Source organism: Syzygium oleosum, unplaced genomic scaffold (genome assembly GCF_021117445.2).
Source record: "Syzygium oleosum isolate NSW1041296 unplaced genomic scaffold, Sole_v2.1 Sole_v2.02, whole genome shotgun sequence".
Classification (NCBI taxonomy): domain Eukaryota; kingdom Viridiplantae; phylum Streptophyta; class Magnoliopsida; order Myrtales; family Myrtaceae; genus Syzygium; species Syzygium oleosum.
This window is the reverse complement of record NW_026607486.1, coordinates 13,655,853-13,675,873: the sequence shown is the minus strand read 5'-3', so window position 1 is coordinate 13,675,873 and position 20,021 is coordinate 13,655,853. Positions and strand designations below refer to the sequence as shown.

At 45.0% G+C, this 20,021-nt stretch overlaps 4 protein-coding genes across 4 annotated transcripts; 3 read left to right on the top strand and 1 right to left on the bottom strand.

The window, feature by feature from the left end:
- Window positions 1-350: 350 nt before the first annotated feature.
- LOC115681857 (uncharacterized) lies at window positions 351-7,157 on the top strand. Its single transcript, XM_030605949.2, has 4 exons — window positions 351-1,630; window positions 4,170-4,741; window positions 4,839-5,058; window positions 5,286-7,157. Exons 1-4 carry the CDS (start codon window positions 377-379, stop codon window positions 6,633-6,635), a joined length of 3,396 nt encoding a protein of 1,131 aa, XP_030461809.1. The 5' UTR covers window positions 351-376; the 3' UTR covers window positions 6,636-7,157.
- A 2,562-nt stretch (window positions 7,158-9,719) lies between these two features.
- Window positions 9,720-11,692, top strand: LOC115681861 (uncharacterized protein At4g14100-like). Its single transcript, XM_030605954.2, has 2 exons — window positions 9,720-10,342; window positions 11,305-11,692. Exons 1-2 carry the CDS (start codon window positions 9,754-9,756, stop codon window positions 11,499-11,501), a joined length of 786 nt encoding a protein of 261 aa, XP_030461814.1. The 5' UTR covers window positions 9,720-9,753; the 3' UTR covers window positions 11,502-11,692.
- Window positions 11,693-11,997: 305 nt separating this feature from the next.
- LOC115681863 (uncharacterized protein At4g14100-like) lies at window positions 11,998-13,196 on the top strand. Its single transcript, XM_030605955.2, has 2 exons — window positions 11,998-12,599; window positions 12,945-13,196. Exons 1-2 carry the CDS (start codon window positions 12,011-12,013, stop codon window positions 13,082-13,084), a joined length of 729 nt encoding a protein of 242 aa, XP_030461815.1. The 5' UTR covers window positions 11,998-12,010; the 3' UTR covers window positions 13,085-13,196.
- Window positions 13,197-14,501: 1,305 nt separating this feature from the next.
- On the bottom strand, window positions 14,502-17,509 carry LOC115681858 (protein NRT1/ PTR FAMILY 6.1). Its single transcript, XM_056308620.1, has 4 exons — window positions 16,957-17,509; window positions 16,556-16,773; window positions 15,785-16,365; window positions 14,502-15,701 (listed from the first exon to the last, which is right to left on the bottom strand). The coding sequence occupies exons 1-4, from the start codon at window positions 17,210-17,212 to the stop codon at window positions 14,846-14,848; spliced, it is 1,911 nt and encodes a 636-aa protein (XP_056164595.1). The 5' UTR covers window positions 17,213-17,509; the 3' UTR covers window positions 14,502-14,845.
- Window positions 17,510-20,021: the final 2,512 nt, after the last annotated feature.

The window sequence follows — 20,021 nt, the reverse complement described above, 5'->3', positions numbered from 1 at the left end:
AAAAAAAAAAAAAAAAAAACGACCCGTGCTCATAATATCATGGGCCGGACCCACTCGATTCGGGCCCATCCGGCCCAACGCGAACCGGGGGGTCATGAACTCGCGGCTCAGCGAGTCACCGAGTCAACTCACTGTACTTGCGAGCGTTGATTGATCCGCCAGGCGCCAGCGATCCGACGGCCAGGATCGACCCAGACACGTCACCGCCCGTCTCCCTAGCCGCGCGCATCGTCTCCTCCTCCGATCTGGTCACTCTCCCCTACTCGAAGACGCCACCAAGACCAGCCCCGGAGCTCACAGAAAAACCCTCGCCCTCTAACCCCGCCCGTCGCGTCGCGCCGCGCGACCGCACGACCCCCCGCCGCCGCCGGCGAAGATGATGATGCCGCCGGAGCTCCAGCCTCGGTCCTTCCGCCCGTATATCTCCTCCTCGGTCAGCGCGCCGACCTTCTCCCCCTCCTCCTCCTCCTACGGCAATGGATCGCCGCCCTACTCCCCTGCTCCTCACGGCTCCAGCCCCGGCTCCGGCGATTTCTCCGGCGGGGGGTCCCGATCGGCGAAATCGTCGTCTCGATTCGCTCCCTCCGCCTTCTCTCACAACGCCCGCGTCGCCATCGCCCTCGTCCCCTGCGCCGCCTTCCTCCTCGACCTCGGCGGCGCGCCGGTGGTCGCCACCCTCACCCTCGGCCTGATGGTGGCCTACATCCTCGATTCCCTCAGCTTCAAGGCCGGCTCCTTCTTCGGCGTCTGGTTCTCCCTCCTCGCGGCTCAGATCGCCTTCTTCTTCAGCTCCTCGCTGATCTCGACGTTCAACTCGCTGCCCCTCGCGCTCCTCGCGGCGTTTCTCTGCGCGGAGACCAACTTTCTGATTGGTGTGTGGGCGTCGCTTCAGTTCAAGTGGATTCAAATCGAGAATCCTTCGATCGTGCTCGCTCTCGAGAGGCTTCTCTTCACTTGCGTTCCCATTGCGGCCTCGGCGCTCTTCACTTGGGCGACGGTCTCCGCCGTCGGTATGAACCATGCGGCCTATTATCTGATGGCGTTCAATTGCGTTTTCTATTGGCTTTACTCGATCCCTCGAGTATCGTCTTTTAAAGCTAAACAGGAGATGAAGTATCACGGTGGAGAGGTTCCAGATGATAATTTGATCCTCGGGCAGCTCGAGAGTTGCATTCACACACTGAATTTGCTCTTTTTCCCTTTTCTCTTTCACGTTGCATCGCATTACTCTGTGATTCTCTCGTCAGCTGCTGCGGTTTCCGACTTGTTCCTCCTTTTCTTTATCCCTTTTTTGTTTCAACTGTATGCGTCGACAAGGGGCGCACTTTGGTGGGTGACAAAGAATGCCCATCAGCTGCAGAGTATTCGCGTGGTGAATGGTGCAATATCGTTGGTGGTGGTAGTGATTTGTTTGGAAATAAGAGTTGTTTTTCACTCTTTTGGGAAGTACATTCAGGTTCCACCGCCATTTAATTATCTTCTTGTGACAACTACAATGCTTGGAGGGGCTGCTGGGGCTGGTGCCGGTGCTCTCGGTATGGTTTCGGATGCTTTTAGCTCGGCGGCTTTCACTGCTTTGGCTGTAATCGTCAGTGCTGCTGGTGCAATAGTTGTGGGATTTCCTATAATGGTATGCATTTTAACTACCTTGCATTTTTTAGATTAAGTTTAAACATGTATCATTTGTGGACATTGAATTCTTATTATTGTAGTATAGCTTCAAGAGTCCTGTTAAGTGTTAAACAAGTAACTGGAAGCACTGCCATGGGGTAAAGGGAAAGAGCAGATAACTTCAGTGCCAATGAATGACAAGTTTGGTCTTTATTTGCAAGTTTCCATTGTTCTTTTGAAGTGTACTATTACGTTCAGTAAAAATTCGTTAGCACATAGATTTGGAGTTCTCTCTGTTATGGCATTTTGGTAGATATAGGTGCATGATAAAAAAAAAAGTACTGGTTGTTGTTCCATCGCTTAGGTATTACGCTCAATAGTTTATACTTTATTGGATGATTTAGCTATGACTATTTAGTGACATCTTAGTTAGCTTGTCATTACGTGAACCTTTAGTAGTTATAATGTCTCCACTAAATTAGTGACACAGTGACACTAATTTCAATGTGGGAAGCATCAAACTCAGTTTTTTGCTGGAAAAACCCTCTCCCACAATCCCATGTCCAGGACTGATGACCCTTTCCCCTGTGCAATGTCCCTCTTTGCCATTGCCGCTATGGAACCTATGACAATGCTGATGTAGTGCAACATTTTGGCTGTTGCATCATTCACGCTACTTTCATTACAGATAGATGATGTAATGGTAAAAATTGCACAACCTTCTTGTAGCTGCTTTCTCTTCGATTTGGAATCATGTCACTACATCCCATTGTTTCAACTGACACCTAAACTGTAATATGATTAATTCACAATAACTAGAGACCATTTTCTGTTTGCTCCCACAATTATATTCTTTTCCTGCCATATGCAAAGCAAGTTTTAATGTTCTTTTCCTGCCACATGCAAAGCAAATTTAAATGGACAAGAAGAGCTGCTAGGATGGATTTTGTCGGGTGCCAACTTATGAAATTAGCAATTTTTACTGATGTTATGTGGAATTCCACTGTAGACCGGTTCTTTTTTAGGGCAACATTGTGTTTGAGTTGTTCTGTTTATGCTGTGCATTTGATGATTGGTGGCAACCGTGAAACTTACAATTTACAAAGCAATATGCTGCTGAGGGTGGTTGACAGAGTTGGCGATGCTCTGATTTTGACAATAATGGGGTTTGCTTGTGCCTTTTTATTGTTCTTTTTTTATTTGTTTTTTGGGGGAGTTGTGTTTGGTGTTTAGTGAGGAAGGAGGAAGGGCACTAGAAGCTCTTGCTGATTGCTGCTTTGTTTGATAGAAGATGTTCTACTCTGGCTTCTTGCAATGGTGTTTGAAGAGGTAAAGGCAGAAGCTCTGACGGACAAATATGTCTCTTTGTGAAATTATTCTTGCTCTGTGAGATGGATAAGAGATTTTTCATATGGCTAGAAATCACTAAAAGTTTATGTGGATGGTCATGGTAACCTTTTCTTTTCCCTAACTGAAGGTGTTCACCCTTTGACTGGTGATTTTAGGAGTTTGTATAATTCCATAAGATTCAAGGTTCAAAGTCTAAGTTAATCTATCTATAGTATTGGATGAAAAGAATAAACTTCCTTGGTTTTTAAATGTCTGCAGTTGCTTTTACGCCTTTACAATAAGGGCCGAATAGCATAGAGAAGGTGGTGCAGTCTGTTGCTTGTAGGTTGAGTATCTGATTATTTCATAGCATTTTGCCACATGAAGGATTCATGCTCAGAAGCAGTGTCCTCAAAGGCGAGATGGGGGCTCGCCCCTATGCGCCAAAGCAAGGCAAGTCTGAGCATTGACACCTTGTCTGGTCTCAAGGGAGGTGACTTCATGTAGGCACTGCCTAGGCGAGTGTTTCACAATGCCTAAGGTGACTGGAGAGAACTCAGAACTTGGACCTAATTTAAAGGTGGCCAGGACCTATTATCTTGACTGGAGAGAGAGAGGTATGCCGCAAATTAGAATTGTCTGGAATAATGCCCTGGAGCCGAACTGAGCAGGTTGATATCATTGGCTAGAGTTAAAAGATCACGCAGCTTCTTTGTTTTATCTTAGTGTTTGCTGTCTCGGCAGTGTAGCCTGAAATCTGTTCTTTTCTTGACTATAGGCCTCAAAAAGGTCGGAATATGTAGAGGAACTTTCTGACTTAAAAGCCCCGAAGATATTCCGGAGCATAGTCCCAAATTAAGATGCAATTGAACTCTATTGCTCTCGTGTAATGGAACGAACAAGTTTGCTAACACATGAATCCTAAGCTTTTAAATTAGAGCCTCTCATTGCTCTGGCAAGTGCCTCGGGCGCTTAGCGCCTTCAGCATTAAATTTTTTAGTGCCTTACGAACACTTGGCAAGTCTTGATTTGGTATCAGTAATTCCTTGAGAAAATCAACAGTGAGCTCTTGCCATCTGCAAGTCTTGATTTGATATTTGATCATTAAATAGCTGGTTGTAGTTGGACTTTTCATTGCTTGGTTAAATTAATCTATAGGGAGTTTCACATGGCATTTACAATCAACCATGGATACAGCAATTTATTATTTTTAACTTTTGATCTTGCAGTTTCTTCCATTGCCATCAATCGCAGGCTTCTATTTTGCTCGATTTTTTACTAAGAAGAGCCTCCCATCGTACTGTGCATTTGTGGTGCTTGGAAGCTTAATGGTCACATGGTTTGTTATGCATAATTTCTGGGACCTGAATATCTGGATGGCAGGCATGTCATTGAAATCCTTTTGTAAACTCATTATCGGAAGTGTTATTCTGGCCTTGACGGTTCCTGGTTTAGCTCTGCTGCCATCAAAACTGCATTTTCTGATTGAGGTTGGCTTAATCAGTCATGCACTGCTTCTATCCTACATTGAGAATCGGTTTTTTAGTTATTCCAGCATATACTACTACGGGTTTGAGGAAGATGTGATGTATCCAAGCTATATGGTAATATTCACGACTTTTCTGGGTTTGGCTTTGGTGAGAAAACTGTCTGCAGAACATCGTATTGGACCAAAGGCAGTTTGGGTATTGACTTGCTTGTACTCTTCAAAGCTAGCCATGCTGGTCATTACATCAAAATCCGTTGTCTGGTCTTCAGCTGTCCTACTGCTGGCAATATCTCCTCCTTTGCTTCTTTACAAGTAATGAGCTTAGTTTTTCGTCGGAACATATTTCAGGTGTTTATCTTCACTAAAATGATAATATTAATCCTGTTGGGTACTTCCTTATGCATTGCAGGGATAGGCTCAGAACTGCTTCAAAAATGAAAGCTTGGCAAGGTTATGCACATGCTGGAGTAGTTGCTCTATCGGTTTGGTTTTGCCGTGAAACAATTTTTGAAGCCCTACAATGGTGGAATGGAAGAGCTCCATCTGATGGTTTACTTTTGGGTTTCTGTATTGTCTTGACTGGATTGGCTTGTGTGCCTATCGTTGCTCTTCACTTCTCACATGTACTGGTAAGTGTTGTGCTCATGGAGTGCGGAATTCGCTCATTATGTGTGGCTATTCTTTCCTGGCTAACTGTTTCTTTGGCATGTTTTTTGAAGTGGATTGCTTTTGGTTCGGTACCATTCAGGAGTGTTGTTCAAACTTCCATACCTTTTGAGTGATCTATGTTGACCTCTGCCTGCATTTTTTTTCCTTCCCTCACTGAAACTAATCTTTGTTTCCTTTTGCCTTGCAGCCTGCTAAGAGATGCCTAGTCCTCATTGTGGCCACTGGTCTGCTGTTTATCTTGATGCAGCCCCCAATCCCTCTCTCATTGACTTACCGTTCTGACTTAATCAGAGCTGCCCGTGAATCTGCTGATGACATTTCAATCTATGGATTTGTGGCATCAAAGCCCACATGGCCATCATGGCTGCTTATTGCAGCTATTTTGCTCACTCTTGCTGCTGTAACATCCATCATACCCATCAAATACATTGTTGAGTTGAGAACATTTTACTCAATAGCCATGGGAATTGCTTTGGGTGTCTACATATCTGCAGAGTACTTCCTGCAAGCCGCTGTCTTGCATGCCCTAATTGTTGTGACTATGGTTTGCACTTCTGTATTTGTGGTGTTCACCCATTTTCCATCTGCCTCAAGCACAAAGCTCTTACCATGGGTATTTGCTCTACTTGTTGCTCTGTTCCCAGTGACTTATCTGTTGGAGGGCCAGATGAGAATTAAAAACATCCTTGGAGATGGTGTTATTGGTGAAATGGAAGAGGAAGAGAAGAATTTGACTACTTTATTGGCTGTCGAAGGTGCAAGGACATCTCTTCTTGGTCTGTATGCAGCAATCTTCATGCTCATAGCATTGGAGATAAAGTTTGAATTGGCCTCGTTGATGAGGGAGAAAGCTGTCGAAAGGGGTGGGATCAGACAGTCTCGATCTGGCCAAAGTGGCTCTGGTACTTTTCCTCCTAGAATGAGGTCCATGCAGCATCGACTTGCATCTAATGCTCCGACCTTCACTATCAAGAGAATGGCTGCTGAGGGAGCTTGGATGCCATCGGTTGGGAACGTTGCCACTGTGATGTGCTTTGCCATATGCTTAATCTTGAATATCAATCTCACGGGTGGCTCAAACCGTGCCATTTTCTTTCTGGCACCTATTTTGCTTCTCCTCAACCAAGATTCTGATTTCATTGCTGGATTCGGGGACAAGCAAAGGTATTTCCCTGTCACAGTAGTTATATCAGGATACTTGGTCTTGACTGCCTTATACAGCATATGGGAGGATGTTTGGCATGGGAACACAGGTTGGGGGTTACAAATCGGTGGGCCTGATTGGTTCTTTGCTGTCAAGAATGTGGCACTCCTAGTTCTTACGTTTCCCAGCCACATTCTTTTCAACCGGTTTATTTGGAGTTACAAAAAGCAGAACGACGCCATGCCATTACTTGCGGCCCCTCTTAATCTGCCATCTATTTTGATATCTGACGTGCTTAAGATTAAGATATTGGGTTTGTTAGGTATAGTGTACTCCTTAGCCCAGTATCTAATTTCTAGACAGCAATACATATCTGGTCTGAAGTATATTTAGGCTCATACGTGTTTTTTGTACTATATGATTTGGCAATTTTCAAAGGAGATGTGAAAGGTCAATTTCTTCCCATTTTTCTTCGTTGGGGGTTTTTGATGCCCCAGAATTGCCAGAACTGGGTGAATCCCTGAGTTATGATAGCTTTCCTTGTTACTCTTGAAATTACTATCCCTTCCAAGCTTATCTCCAGAATTGGGTTGAGTCACAAACTAATGTCCGATCTAGCAGACTAGCACTTGCAGGTACTGTAATCGTTGCTTCTACTGGGTTTGCAATGTTGGTCGGGATAAGGCCACTCGAGACACCTGCTTGAAATCTTGAAATCGGGGTATTGATTCATCTGAGAGTTTCAGTTCAGTAAAGCTGTCGTGTTATACCTCCAGGACTGGCGTGTTGTAAAGTATCAGAAGTTTTCGATGGTTAGTGTACATCCTTGTCATGCAGGGCTCGTGCAGATTAGTTAGGTTTTCGCTGATGCCATTGAAGGTTAATTGATGAAGAGGAGATTTCAATGTTTTGGTACTTCTCTTCCCTTCTCTCTCTCTCTCTCTCTCTCTCTCTCGGCTTTACTCATTTGTGGAGGAGTCGGTTTTTGAATTCAGAGATTTTTTAGGCCATGTCAAAAAGCACACGAGATAGTTAAAGACCAGAACAAGTGCAATCTGGGTCTTTTAACAGAAGTTGTAAGCATAGAGTATCAACATTCCTTTAGCCCCATCATCCTTTTCGTTCTTGGGATAATTATCCAAAGAGTACTCAACTTATTCTGTGGCGGCTAATTTAATCTTAAATTTTTTAATTTGGCTAATTTAGTATTAAACTTTTTGACGATTTGTTGATGTAGTCATTTTGGTCAATTTTGGCTAGCAATTGTTGACGTGGATGCTGGCTCTCCAATAGGGTACTATTGGTGCTGATGTGAATAATTTTTGTAATTTTTTTAAAATTTTCTAAAAACTTTTCGTTTAATATTTTATTTTCTTTCCTTTTTCTTTTTTTCCTATCTCCCTTCGTTGGATGTCGGGACCTCGATGAACAAGCAAGGGTGCCACGATCCTCACCTTGGCCCCTGCGACCACGACAGGGGTGTTGTGGCCCTTTTTAACCAAAGCAACGGCTCGTTGGCCCTCGCCAATTCTGGGCTAGCAAAAGTGTTATGGCTTCACTCGTGGCTAGCAACCTTCGTCGGCCATTGCTAAGTCCACAGCAATTGACGGGGGGAAATAGGGAAAAAAGAAAAGGAAAGGAAAAAAAATATAAAAAGAGAAAACAATTAGAATATTTTTAAAAGATTATAAAAATCATTTATGTCAACGTTGGTCGTACCACGAAGGGTGGTTGGTGATGATCGGATCCACATATCAGCGATTTTAAGTCAAAATGGGTGGCTGGTGATGATCGGATCCACATATCAGCGATTTTAAGTCAAAATTGGTTAAAAGGACTATATTGACAAATTGTTCAAACTGAAAAAAAAAAAAAAATTTAGACTGAAGTAGCCACTGTAAAATAGGTTTATGACTTTTTGGATAATTTTACCTTTCGTTCTCATAGACATCAAAACCACCATTGAAGCAACTAAACCGTAGAAATAGGACTTGCTGTGACAGAGTTTGCATATGCACTTGACATAGTCCATCTTTTTCGAGACAAAAACTTTCAAAACCACCTTTTATGCAGTAATTCACAACTTTGCAAAAAGAACATTGTTCGATGTTGTTCAATATCATAAAACAACAAAGGACTACACAAGAGACCTAATAGTTGTGGCACCATTAACCAAGTTTAAATATCATCATAGAAGTTGCAACCATACAAAACCTAGCCTAGAATGGTGAGTCTTTCTCATCTATCTTCTCTTAGAGAAGCATTTTCACAAATACTTGCTTGTCATCTCCTTCCAATCCAAAAAAGAGACAAATGTTCTCAGGATCCTTCACAAATTTTCTGCACAATTTCATTCTATCCAAGGTACTTAGAGACATTTTAAGATGCTTCTCATTGATTTTTCTCTTGTCAATATCCAAATCTTTTAGCATGTCCAATACGACCAACAATAATCTCCATCCTCTCGTTAGCTTTTCTCCAAAGAAAAAGCCAAAAGTATCACCGCAATTCCAAAAAGTATAGTGCTTGGGCTCTTTAGTTCAAGTCTCTTGTGACTTTCGTTAAGTTAGGACGGGAACTAGAAAGGTTAGGACATGAATTGGAGAGTTATGGAAGAGCATGAGCTTTGACTCTTTTGCTGCTTTCATGATGTTTAAATGTGAACTGAAGAGTTGTAGAGAAGAAGTAGCTTTAACTTTCTCACCGCTTTCGGAACGCTTCGACGTGAACCCAGAAGCTACGAAGGAATTTTGAAGCTTTCACATGAACTATGGAGGAGAAAGAGGAGAGAGTATGGTTTTTTTAGAAAATAACTATTGAGCATGTGTTGAATTCTGTTTCGGGCTTCGATCCAAACCGAGTTTTGATATCCGAATTGAAATTTATGGCAACCCAACTTGAGAAAAACAAATAGAGATTTAGCGCGCATAAATTAGGAGAAAAACCAAAGAGGAAGACCAAAGTTTAAGTTGCCAATTCATTACACTTTACGTCATTCGTGCTAAGTATTGGAGAGAAATGCATAATTGCGCATAATTTTGAAACCGTATGTGCGAATTCAGCACACTCTTTTTCGGTTCATTGTGAGTAAGATAGAAGCTCTAGGATCCCGCTTCCATCTGAACAATCTTCGTTTGAATCTGATCTTACTGCAATGATCGTCAGAGCATCAAACATGCTTGACGATTGATTCGGACGGTAGCCTTTCGTTTGTTTTGACCATATATACTTTCATGAAAATACTCGCCACCTATTCGACAAAATGTTCTTAAACTCTTGGAACGCAGGCATCGAGAACCCCGCACTTGTCAATGTCAATTGGGTATGGCGCCGACACGTGGCGATCGCCAGATTTCTTTCCCATTGCAGAAATTAAAGCAGTAAACAAATTTCCAATTAAATCGCGCCAAATATGGAAGAAGGAAGAACACTTTTTTTGAGTAACCGATTTTTGCATAAATTGAAAAGGGCGCCACACGACAAGATAAAGAGTTGAATTCGACGACATAAGATGGAGTCGAAACGACATCTCTCTCCTCCCCTCCCCCTCTCCATCAAATCCAACCGCCCACGCCACGCGGTGTCGTCCTCGCGGCTCCATCCTCCCATCTTCTTCCTCCTCCTCCTCCTCATCTCCGCCGCGGCATCCTCTCTCCTCTTCCTCGCCCCGACCCGATGCCATGGCCGACCCGACCCGACCCCGACGCCATGGCCGCGCCAGTTCCACGCGGCCCTGTTCATGAACAACTCGGGCGCGCTCCAGCTGGTCGACCTCTGGTACGACTGGCCCAACGGCCGCAACCTCAACGCCATCCGGGACCAGCTCTCCCCCTCCATCCTCCACGACGTCGAGTGGGACAACGGCACCTCCTTCTTCTACACCCCCGGCGGCGGCGGCGGCGGCGGCGGCGGCGAGGGGAGCTGCCGGACCCTCCACTTCGAGGTGGGGATCCTGCGGCCCGACTGGCTCGAGGGGGCGAGCTACCTGGGCCGGCGGCGCGTGGACGGGTTCCTGTGCGACGGGTGGGAGAAGGTGGACTTCATCTGGTACTACGAGGACGTGGCCACCAAGAGGCCCGTCTACTGGGCCTTCTTCAACGGTGAGTTGCCATCTCGATGTTGCTTTCTTTCTGTGTTCGTGACTTGTCTTTGTTTTTTTTTTTTTTTTTTTTTATGACCGAGGATCCGCCCGTACGGCCCCATCGGCTAACAGCCGGACAGACCCAACAACGACTATACCTCGGGAGGAGCTAGCCCAAGACCCCACCGCCAAGGGCTCCCACTTAAGACGCTAGTGATTTCTGTTAAACCAAGATTTGATTGCGGTGTCTTTTTCTTTAATTATTCAAGTGATAAGAATGTTCGGCGGTCTAAATGTTCGAGTACAAACCCGGGTTTATTCTAATGTCATATTCATGAGTTTGGTCCGACAGCCGAAGAGCAAATTATATAAAAAAGGTCGATTTATTTTACGAAAAATAAATAATTTGAAAAAATAAATTATTAAAAATAATTACTTTTATTACTTAAAATATTATTATCATTCATGAAAAATATTTACACATAAATTATTATTTATACTTTTTTTATCGATTAATTATTTCAAGCGATTAATTTTAGAAAAATATTTTTTAAATCGTTCATTTTCTGCGGGACGAACAGAATTTTGAGTTAAATATTTCCCTTGCTTTATTATGAATTGGGATCACGGCACATAAGGTTGCTCAACTTTTTTGTCATTTTTGCAATGTTTTGGTATGATCGAGTTCTTGAACTTTATATTTTCCCGTTTAATATTGTTTTGCCGTTAATTTCATAGATGAAAGTAATAGTATGGTCTGCTCACTAGTTCATGTGCGCCCGAGTTCGTTTTTTTTCATTTTCTTAATTTTAAGGGGGTGGGGGGCGTATTCATTTTGAGCACGGCGGATGCCGGTGTTGTCGTTAGCGGCGATTTATCGACAAAAAGTAGTCTATTTTGCCACTTCCATCTATAAAATTAACGGGAGCACGACATTGAGCATATAGTTAACTCGAATTGTGCTATGTTTAATGTGTGAAGGGATGAAAGCTCATGTGATGACATTTGAAGTGGGAGCTGCCCTGGAAGATGCAGAGTGGCAAGCCCCTGCCTATTGCTTCGGGGAGAAGGGAGGAGAAGATGCTGCTAAACTCGCCGCCACTTCCGGCGATTCCGGTGGATATCCGGTGGACGGACTCGGAACACTTAGACGTTCGATGAGTTTGACGAGTCTATGAACACGAGCGAGCGAGCTCTTGGTCGTGTAATAAAAGTCGTATTATGTCAGTCCGAGAGAAAGTGGTTGTGTTCTGATAAACGTTGGCCCGAGTTGGCGTCGGTGTCGCCAAACTACGCTGCAGTGAGCACTAGACCATGCTCCAAGCACTGATACATTAATTGACTCGTCAAATAATTCAACCTCAGAACATATCTTCTCCTTTAACAATTAACGAGGTGAGGCAACAACCCTTTCCTCGAACTGAGACTTTGTTTTTTTTCCTTTGGAGAGATGAATGATTTGAATAATATATTTCTAAAAAAATGATGGTTCGTATCGTTCGTGAAAATGACCGAATAAAAATATATTTTCATCGTTCATGAACATGTTTAGAAATGAATTATTGATCAATTATTTTAAAAGATATGGATAATTATTTTTGAAAAATATTATTCGAATTATTATTATTATTCTTTTTTTTTTGGCGAAATAAACTGCGCAACGAGATGAGTTAGGATAGGTTCAAGGATGGCCTTAAATCATTGGAAGCAAAAAGCCATAGCCAAAGAATCCATCGAACAGTCGCATTCCACCACCCACCCAGAGAACAAGATGGCATCCTCCTCATTTCCATTCGCCATCTCCGCTCTCTCCCTCCTCCTCCTCGCCGCCGGCGGCGCCGCCGATCCGAGCCCGACCCGAGCCCGACCGGGGACGGGCGAGACCGACCCGACCCCGACCCCGTGGCCGCACCAGTTCCACTCGGTGCTGGTCATGAACTACACGGGCACGCTCCAGCTGATCGACCTCTGGTACGACTGGCCCAACGGGCGCAACTTCAACATCGTCCGGGACCAGCTCTCGGCCTCCCTCCTGTACGACCTCGAGTGGGACAACGGCACCTCCTTCTTCTACACCCTCGACGGCGCCTCCCCGAGCTGCCGCACCGCCCAGCTCGAGGTCGGGATACTCCGCCCCGGCTGGCTCGAGGGGGCGAGCTACCTGGGCCGGCGCCGCGTCGACGGGTTCCTCTGCGACGGGTGGGAGAAGGCCGACTTCATCCGGTACTACGAAGACGTCGACACCAAGAGGCCCGTCTACTGGCGTTTCTACACTGGTGAGCTCTGACCAAAAAGTTCGAGGCTAATCAAATTCTTGTTCTCTGAGGTTTTAGAACTTCCAAATCGTGTAATTTATTCGTAATTGTGGGCTAATTTTGATTTCAAAAGAACTTCTCGATGCATTCGCATGTTGGGTTTTCACTGGAGAAGAAAATGAGGGAGGGCATCGAGGGGCGCGCGGAAGAACTTCCGCTTGTTTCTTTTCTTGGTGAAATTAGGGTCTGTGAGTTGGTTCGTGAATTGAATTTTGCTCTCTGTTTCTGATCGTTGGTCTTGGGTATGCGCGTCTACAACTGGGTCGCGTTTTACTGACTTGGGATTTTGGGTGTTGTTGATTGAAGGGAGAGAAGCTCACGTGATGACGTTCGAAGTCGGAGCTGCGCTCGAGGACGCCAAGTGGCAGGCCCCTGCTTACTGCTTCGACCAGGAAGAAGTGGAAGAAGATGAAGTGGAGGTGAGAGGAGGTTCTGCTATTCTCTGAAACGTGCAAAAGCTCTTGTTTTGATCCCCTTTTCTCGGTACTCTCTAGCTGTTTCAAAAAGGCTAATAATGATCAATTCACGAACCATCAGCAGTTTCAGTTCTGTGACTAATGTCATGTGTACTGTAGTTCTTGTTAGTCTGCTGCTAAAAGCTAACTTTAAGCATCACACCTCAGCAGCGAACAACCTGAAGAACAAACACATGGTCCAACACATGGAGTTGGACCATAGTCATTGAAGGAGTGGGGACTTTGGGGAACCAAGATGGGTCGTTCCCATTGAGCTGCTGCGAGGGTTCGGGGATGCTTCCATCCTCTCTCTCTGTTCACACAGGCTGTGACCATTCACCACCTCTCTGCGCAGCATAAGTGGCGAAAAATGAGCAATAAATAGGTTGCAGGAGTAGTTTGAAAGGACACTTACGAGTTTTGAGAAATAACACAGGAGATGCTCTTGCATTGATATGCTGACGGTACGAAGCGATACCGATGGATCCAAATCGATTTGAGGCTAATCTGATCAATAATAAGCGATTGGGCAAGCAAGTTTAAGCTTTGTTCTCCGTTGTTGCGAACTCGGCCATAAAGTGATCAAACTCTCAGGAAAACAGGTTTTTTTCTGAGACGTGATGGGTGTGAATGTCTGTGAGAAAGGCTTGTCAGCTCCTGAGAGCACAAGTAGTGTAGAAACCGCTTTTTTGATCTAAATGAGGAGTAAACACAAGTGCTTAAAAAATTGAATTGCGAGAAATCTAAAGGTAATTGAAAAGACAATGCTGGAAACAATGGAAAATAAGGTGGTGAACACTTAAATCTAAAGATATTGAGAAACTAGTGCTTGAAAGTAGAAACGAACTTCGCTAGAATAGAGAGATGACCGAAAGTTACATACACATTGACGCTCAAATGGAAGCATTGAAATGAACGCAACATTAATGTTGACAGTGCATATTACGATGAATAAACTTGATCCTAAAACTAAAACTGAAATTGAAAGGCATTGATTCGATAAGGAAAGAGAAAAGTTTGGCAGAATTTTGGCATAACTAGGGAGTCTCTTCTTCCTCGGTATTCTTTCTTCTCCACATATCCATGATTTCATTAACTCTCAGAGTAATCGTGTGTCTTGCGATAACTTACTCCTCTCACACAAGCTAATTAAATATTGTAACTATTCTCGCCGTTAGCTCAAGTGGATCGAGATGCTCTTATTCTTACTCTGATCGAAGTAACCCCAATACATCTCGGATCGAGACCAATCATTGCACGTATCGAGTCGAAGTTAGGGTGGATGAACCTCATATCGAGATTGAACTTGGTCGAACTCGATTCTGTCAAACTTGACTCTTGTATCAAGACTCTTTCTTCTCAAACTTATGCCTTAACTTGAATCTCATCATAATATGTACGCCGTAAATTGACACCACCAACACATACATAGAGTTGCAATACATTGTTCTTGCAGAACATGAAATCTTTCTTTTACACTCGGGACGCTACAACTTTCTAACACAAGCTTAACCTTGTGAGAAAAAATCTGTATGTGGCATTTGTAATTGATCCGCGGATGATAAAAATCCTTGACACCTAAAACCCCAATGATCTACACTAGAGTGAACAGAACAAAGAGAAACTCAAACCCTAAGTCATATATTAAAGATAAAATGCGGCCACCAATCGATGCATCCTCTGCGTCGCCGCGAAGCTTGCATCGCTCCGGTCTATAGCATCGGCTTCCTGTCCTGTCTAGTGTCTCTTGATCTATATTTTAACCGGTTCCCTGGTCTCAGCCTTGTGCCCTGCCCTGTACTTATACCTCCGCGCCAAGTACAAGAAAACGCCGAAATTGATCAAGCTCAAAACGGTGAGCAGCCAGTAGAAGTAATCGAATCTACCAGTGTTGATATTTTGGGAAAGCCACGACAGTCGCCTTTCCTTCTCGTTACCTGTGACCGATTTCACGATGTTGTTCAGTATAGAGGCTGCGAAGCAACCTAATCCACCGGCCAGAGCGGCATAAGCAGACCCTATGCTTTTCATTGCATCCGGTGCCTCCTCGTATAGAAACTCCAACAACCCCACAATACAGAACACTTCGGCTATCCCGATCAGGCAGTACTGAATCAACAGCCAGTACGCACTCAGGTTCGGCATCGGGCTCAGGAAGCTAGCCTCGTAGCCATGCTCGATGGCGTAATTCCTCCTGAACCTCTCTAAAAGCCCAGCCCACGCCACGGACAGGATTGAGACCGCCAGCCCGATCCCTACCCTCTGGAGCTGAGAAGCGCCCAGCGGATGGCCCGTGACGCGTCTGCACAGAGGGACGAACAGGGAATAGTACAGAGAGAGTAAGAGGAATATACTGAGGCCTGGGAAGACGGGCATGCAGGTCACGGGGAGCTTGAGATGGCCCATGTGGGTGTTCATCGTGAAGGCCTGTTGGACCGAGAGGGTCAGGTACTCGGTCAAGACCAAGCTGAGCATGATTGTGCAGGCTGGGATTGGGATGAGCTTGATGAGGATCTTCACTTCCTCGACTTGGGTCACGGTGCAGAGCCTCCATGGACTAGGATCTGGACCATCCTCTTTCAGCTGCAGAGCCGCCTTGTCCAAGCATCTGTGAGGCCATGAACACGTTATTCATCGAGCACACAAGAAGTGTCAGACTTGTCTAAGAAAGAAGTGAAAGAATGTTTCTACCTGAATTCATCTGTGTGGGCAATCTTTCCGCTACCCTTTATGGCCGATTGTTTCCCCAGAACTTCATAGAGGCCCACGAATTCACTGCTCGAGAATTCGGCTTTCCTCTTCCGGAAAGCAGCAACGAGAACTTGGCCGACCCGCGTCAAGGGACTGCCTCCCGGCAACCTGTGCCGGTACAAAGGCGTGCCCAGGAAGAACACCATGTTTGATATTCCCATGGCAATGGCCAGAGAACCAAAAGCCAAGCCCCACCCGTGTTCCATCTGAATATAAACGACCAACGTGAAGGCCACGATCGCACCAACCGTGACAGAGAGATAAAAGAAGTTGAAGAACCTATCCAAGTGGGACTTGTAGTCTTTACTTCTCTCGTCGAACTGATCAGCCCCGAAAGAAGAGACACATGGCCTGATTCCAGCGGCACCCAGCCCGGTTATGTAGAGCACAGCGTATAGGTAAAGCATCTGCCAGGGTTTGGCGGGCTCGCAGTTTCCTAACAGAAGCGCGAGCTTATCGCACCCCTCTTGTTCCGGCATGAATATGCCCATGGTTGCACATAAGGTGATTCCCGTCAAGCCCTGCACACAAATATTTTGCGTCAAAGGATTAAATCATCAGAATCCTGATGCAGGCCGTAGCAAGGAAATTCAAAATACACACTGACGAGCCTAACTAAAGAATGCACCAGAACATTTGATCTCGCAACAACATAGCAATATAAATCAAGCTAGGACAACTAGATCTGGTACGCTCTTTCATATTTCTCACCGCAAGATAAATCGTGGTGAAAAGCGCTATCGTCCAATATCGGCCTAGGTATGCATCGGCTAGGAAACCTCCTATGACGGAGGAGGCTTGCGATATCCCGAGGAAATTGTTAACTGCGTTCGATGAACTGGCAAAGGGTTTGTGCATAACGTAAAACATGAAAGCCACCATGTTCACCGAGAGGCCAAAATATGCCATTCTCTCTGCCATCTCATTTCCTGCAGAGAGAAAACAGCTAAGCTCCGACGAAAGTTTGCAACAAGAACAAATAAACCAAAGCAATCCTGTCTAGAGAGTATATAATTTCTCATCGGCTTAGAGAATCAATCACCAGACTGCGAATCTCAAATGACGTTTGCCGGACATCATTTTCTCTTTTCAAAAACAGTCATTTTGCTCACCGAAAATGAAGAAGGCCGCGATCCAGCCGCCCGTCTTCGACAGGTCGGCAATCGGCTTCCCGTGGATATTGACGGGGGTAGTGCCGCCGGTGTAACCCCGCCCGAAAGCCGTCCTCCTGTCGTCAGACTCGATGAAGAAGTTGCCCAGCTTCTTCCTCCTAAACGACTCGGAATTCGCGTTCACACTCGCGCTTGCTTGCGCACTCGCTTGGCTCTCCGGGAGACACTCCGGCGACTTTATCTCCCTGGTACCCATTATCCGAAACACCCTGAACAACAAAGAAGAACAAGAAGAAGAACTACCGACGTCCCTGAAACCTCGTCACTTTCTGAACAAATAAAGAGATTCACGTTATCAGCACCCGTGTGATCAACAACTACAGCTGAAAGGAGAAAAAAAAGAGGAGCAAAAGTTTTCGTTGCACGAACAGATTCACGCACACCCTTTTATTGGGAAGATGAACTTAACTACGTCATTCCACTTGGTGCACCAAAGCAAGCGCAACGCCAAGCCAGTGCCTAAATATCTACCAATGACTGTTGTAGTCCCAGCTTAAGCCTTTAAAGGGGGGCTATTCGGGACGAATGGCCAGCGCAGTGACACTTTTCCTTCCGGATGTAACAGCAGGGAGACAGGCAATTAAAGCTCATCCAGCTAACAACACATGGTTACCCATAGAGGCCGAAGGAGTCCGGCATTAATGGCTGCCACCGGTCTTGGAGGCTGCTGCATCCATCGTTGTGGTTCATGCCATCTCGTCTGGTCTGAGAAGAGCATTTTTCACACAACCACTGTTGCGAGAAAGCGCCTAACTTGCTGACATGATATTTATTCGTCCGGTTCGGTTTGGTCGAGCGTTCTCAATGTGCTGTGGTTTCGGAACATGCATTGAAAATGATAATTCTTGGTTTGAAGGGCGGCATCGTATCGTTAAATCACCAATATGTAAGCGTAAGGTGATAGCTAATGATCGTGGATTGGACCCCTACATAGAAATTGTACGATGTGACCAAGCAGCAATTCCAAACAAGGGCATTTATTAGAGTCATGTAAGTAATCAGCCTAGCTACCGTGGGGAAAAGTGCCAAAAAAGTCCTAAACCTTTTGTATTAGTGTCAATTTAGTCCTAAACCTTTTTTTGTGCCAATTCAGTCCTAAACCTTTTGCATTGGTGCCAATTTAGTCTTGAACCTTTTTTTGGTGCCAATTCAGTCCTAAACCTTTTAAATTGGTGCCAATTCAGTCCTAAACCTTTTGTTTTTGTGCCAATTTAGTACTTCCGGTCAATTTTGATCGGAATTTGCCGACGTGGACGCCTGCTGGCCGGCGGCCGGTCACCGGCACCGACGTGGCGCCGACGTGGACAACTTAAATAATATTTTAATATTTTTTGAATTTTTATTTTTTTCCTTTTTTTTTTCCACTTTTTTTTTGTCTTCCCTCCTTCCTCTGGCCGGTCGCCGGACGGCCAGAGGCCGGCGAGCTCGACTTCGCCGGCCACTGGCGAGGGCGGCCTCGCCCGGCGAGGTCGTGCCTCGCCTCGCCCGACCTCAGCAGATCCGGCGAGGGCTCGAGCCTCGCCTTGGTTGGGCGAGGCTCACCCTCGCCGCCGCCTCCGGCAAGGGCTCGAGCATGGTCAGGCGAGGCCCGACCTCGCCCGACCAAGGCGAGGCTCGCCCTCGCTGCGGCCTCCGGCGAGGGCTCGAGCCTCGCCATGGTCAGGCGAGGCCCGACCTCGCCGGATCTGGCGAGGTCGAACCTCGCTTGACCAAGGCGAGGCCCGACCTCGCCGGATCTGGCGAGGTCGAACCTCGCTTGACCAAGGCGAGGCTCGCCCTCGCTGCGGCCTCCGGCGAGGGCTCGAGCCTTGCCCGACCAAGGTGAGGCCGCCCTCACCAGTGGCCGACGAGGTCGAGCTCGCCGGCCTCTGGCCGGTCGCCGGACCGGCGACCGGCCAGAGGAAGGAGGGAGATCAAAACAAAAAAAGTGGAAAAAAAAAAAGAAAAAAAAGGAAAAAAAAAATAAAAATTCAAAAAAAATATTAAAATATTATTAAAGTTGTCCACGTCGGCGCCGGTGACCGGCCGCCGGCCGGCTGGCGTCCACGTCGGCAAATTCCGGTCAAAATTGGCCGGAAGGACTAAATTAGCACAAAAATAAAAGGTTTTGGACTGAATTGGCACCAATTTAAAAGGTTTAGGACTGAATTGGCACCAAAAAAAGGTTTAGGACTAAATTGGCACCAATGCAAAAGGTTTAGGACTGAATTGGCACCAAAAAAAGGTTTAGGACTAAATTGGCACTAATACAAAAGATTTATGACTTTTTTGGCACTTTTCCCAGCTACCATCGGATTTTGAATTCTCGTGCATGTGATTCCCATTTAACGTTCGAGAGTACTCGAATGGGATAATTACTATAGAAAAGTTCTAATTTATTATACGGATGCCAATTCAGTTTTCAAATTTTCAATTTTACCAATTTAGTCCTAAACTTTTTGACGTTTTATCAATGTAATCCTTCCATCTAATTTTGTCCGGAAATCGCTAGCTTTAATGTCATTCTTTCTACGTGACACGGTTAGTGTTGACGTAGATAATTTTTTCAATTTTTCAAAAAGTTTCTAAATTTTTTAAAAAACAATTTGTGTTTTTCTCTTTCTTTCTTTCTTTCTTTTCCTTTTTTTCTACTAGTAAATCAAAAAAATTATAAAAAAATTCAGAAAATTTTATTAAAAAAAAGTTGTCCACATTAGCGATTTATGGTCAAAATTGGATGGAAGGACTACACTAGAAATCGTCAAAGTTTAAAACTAAATTGATCAAGTTGAAAATTTATGATTGAATTGACATCCGTACAATAGGTTTAAGACCTCTTTTTTGGTAATTTTCTCGTAATCGAATTGCCATTACCGAGTTGATGTTATCGTTGAAAACGCGTCGAGTACGTTTGTTATTTTCAAGAACTGACCCATCATGAACTGACCCATAGTACGCGTCGAGTACATAGTTTCTATCAATTTGCAAACAGTAATAAATTCAAGAACTGACCCATCATGGCAATG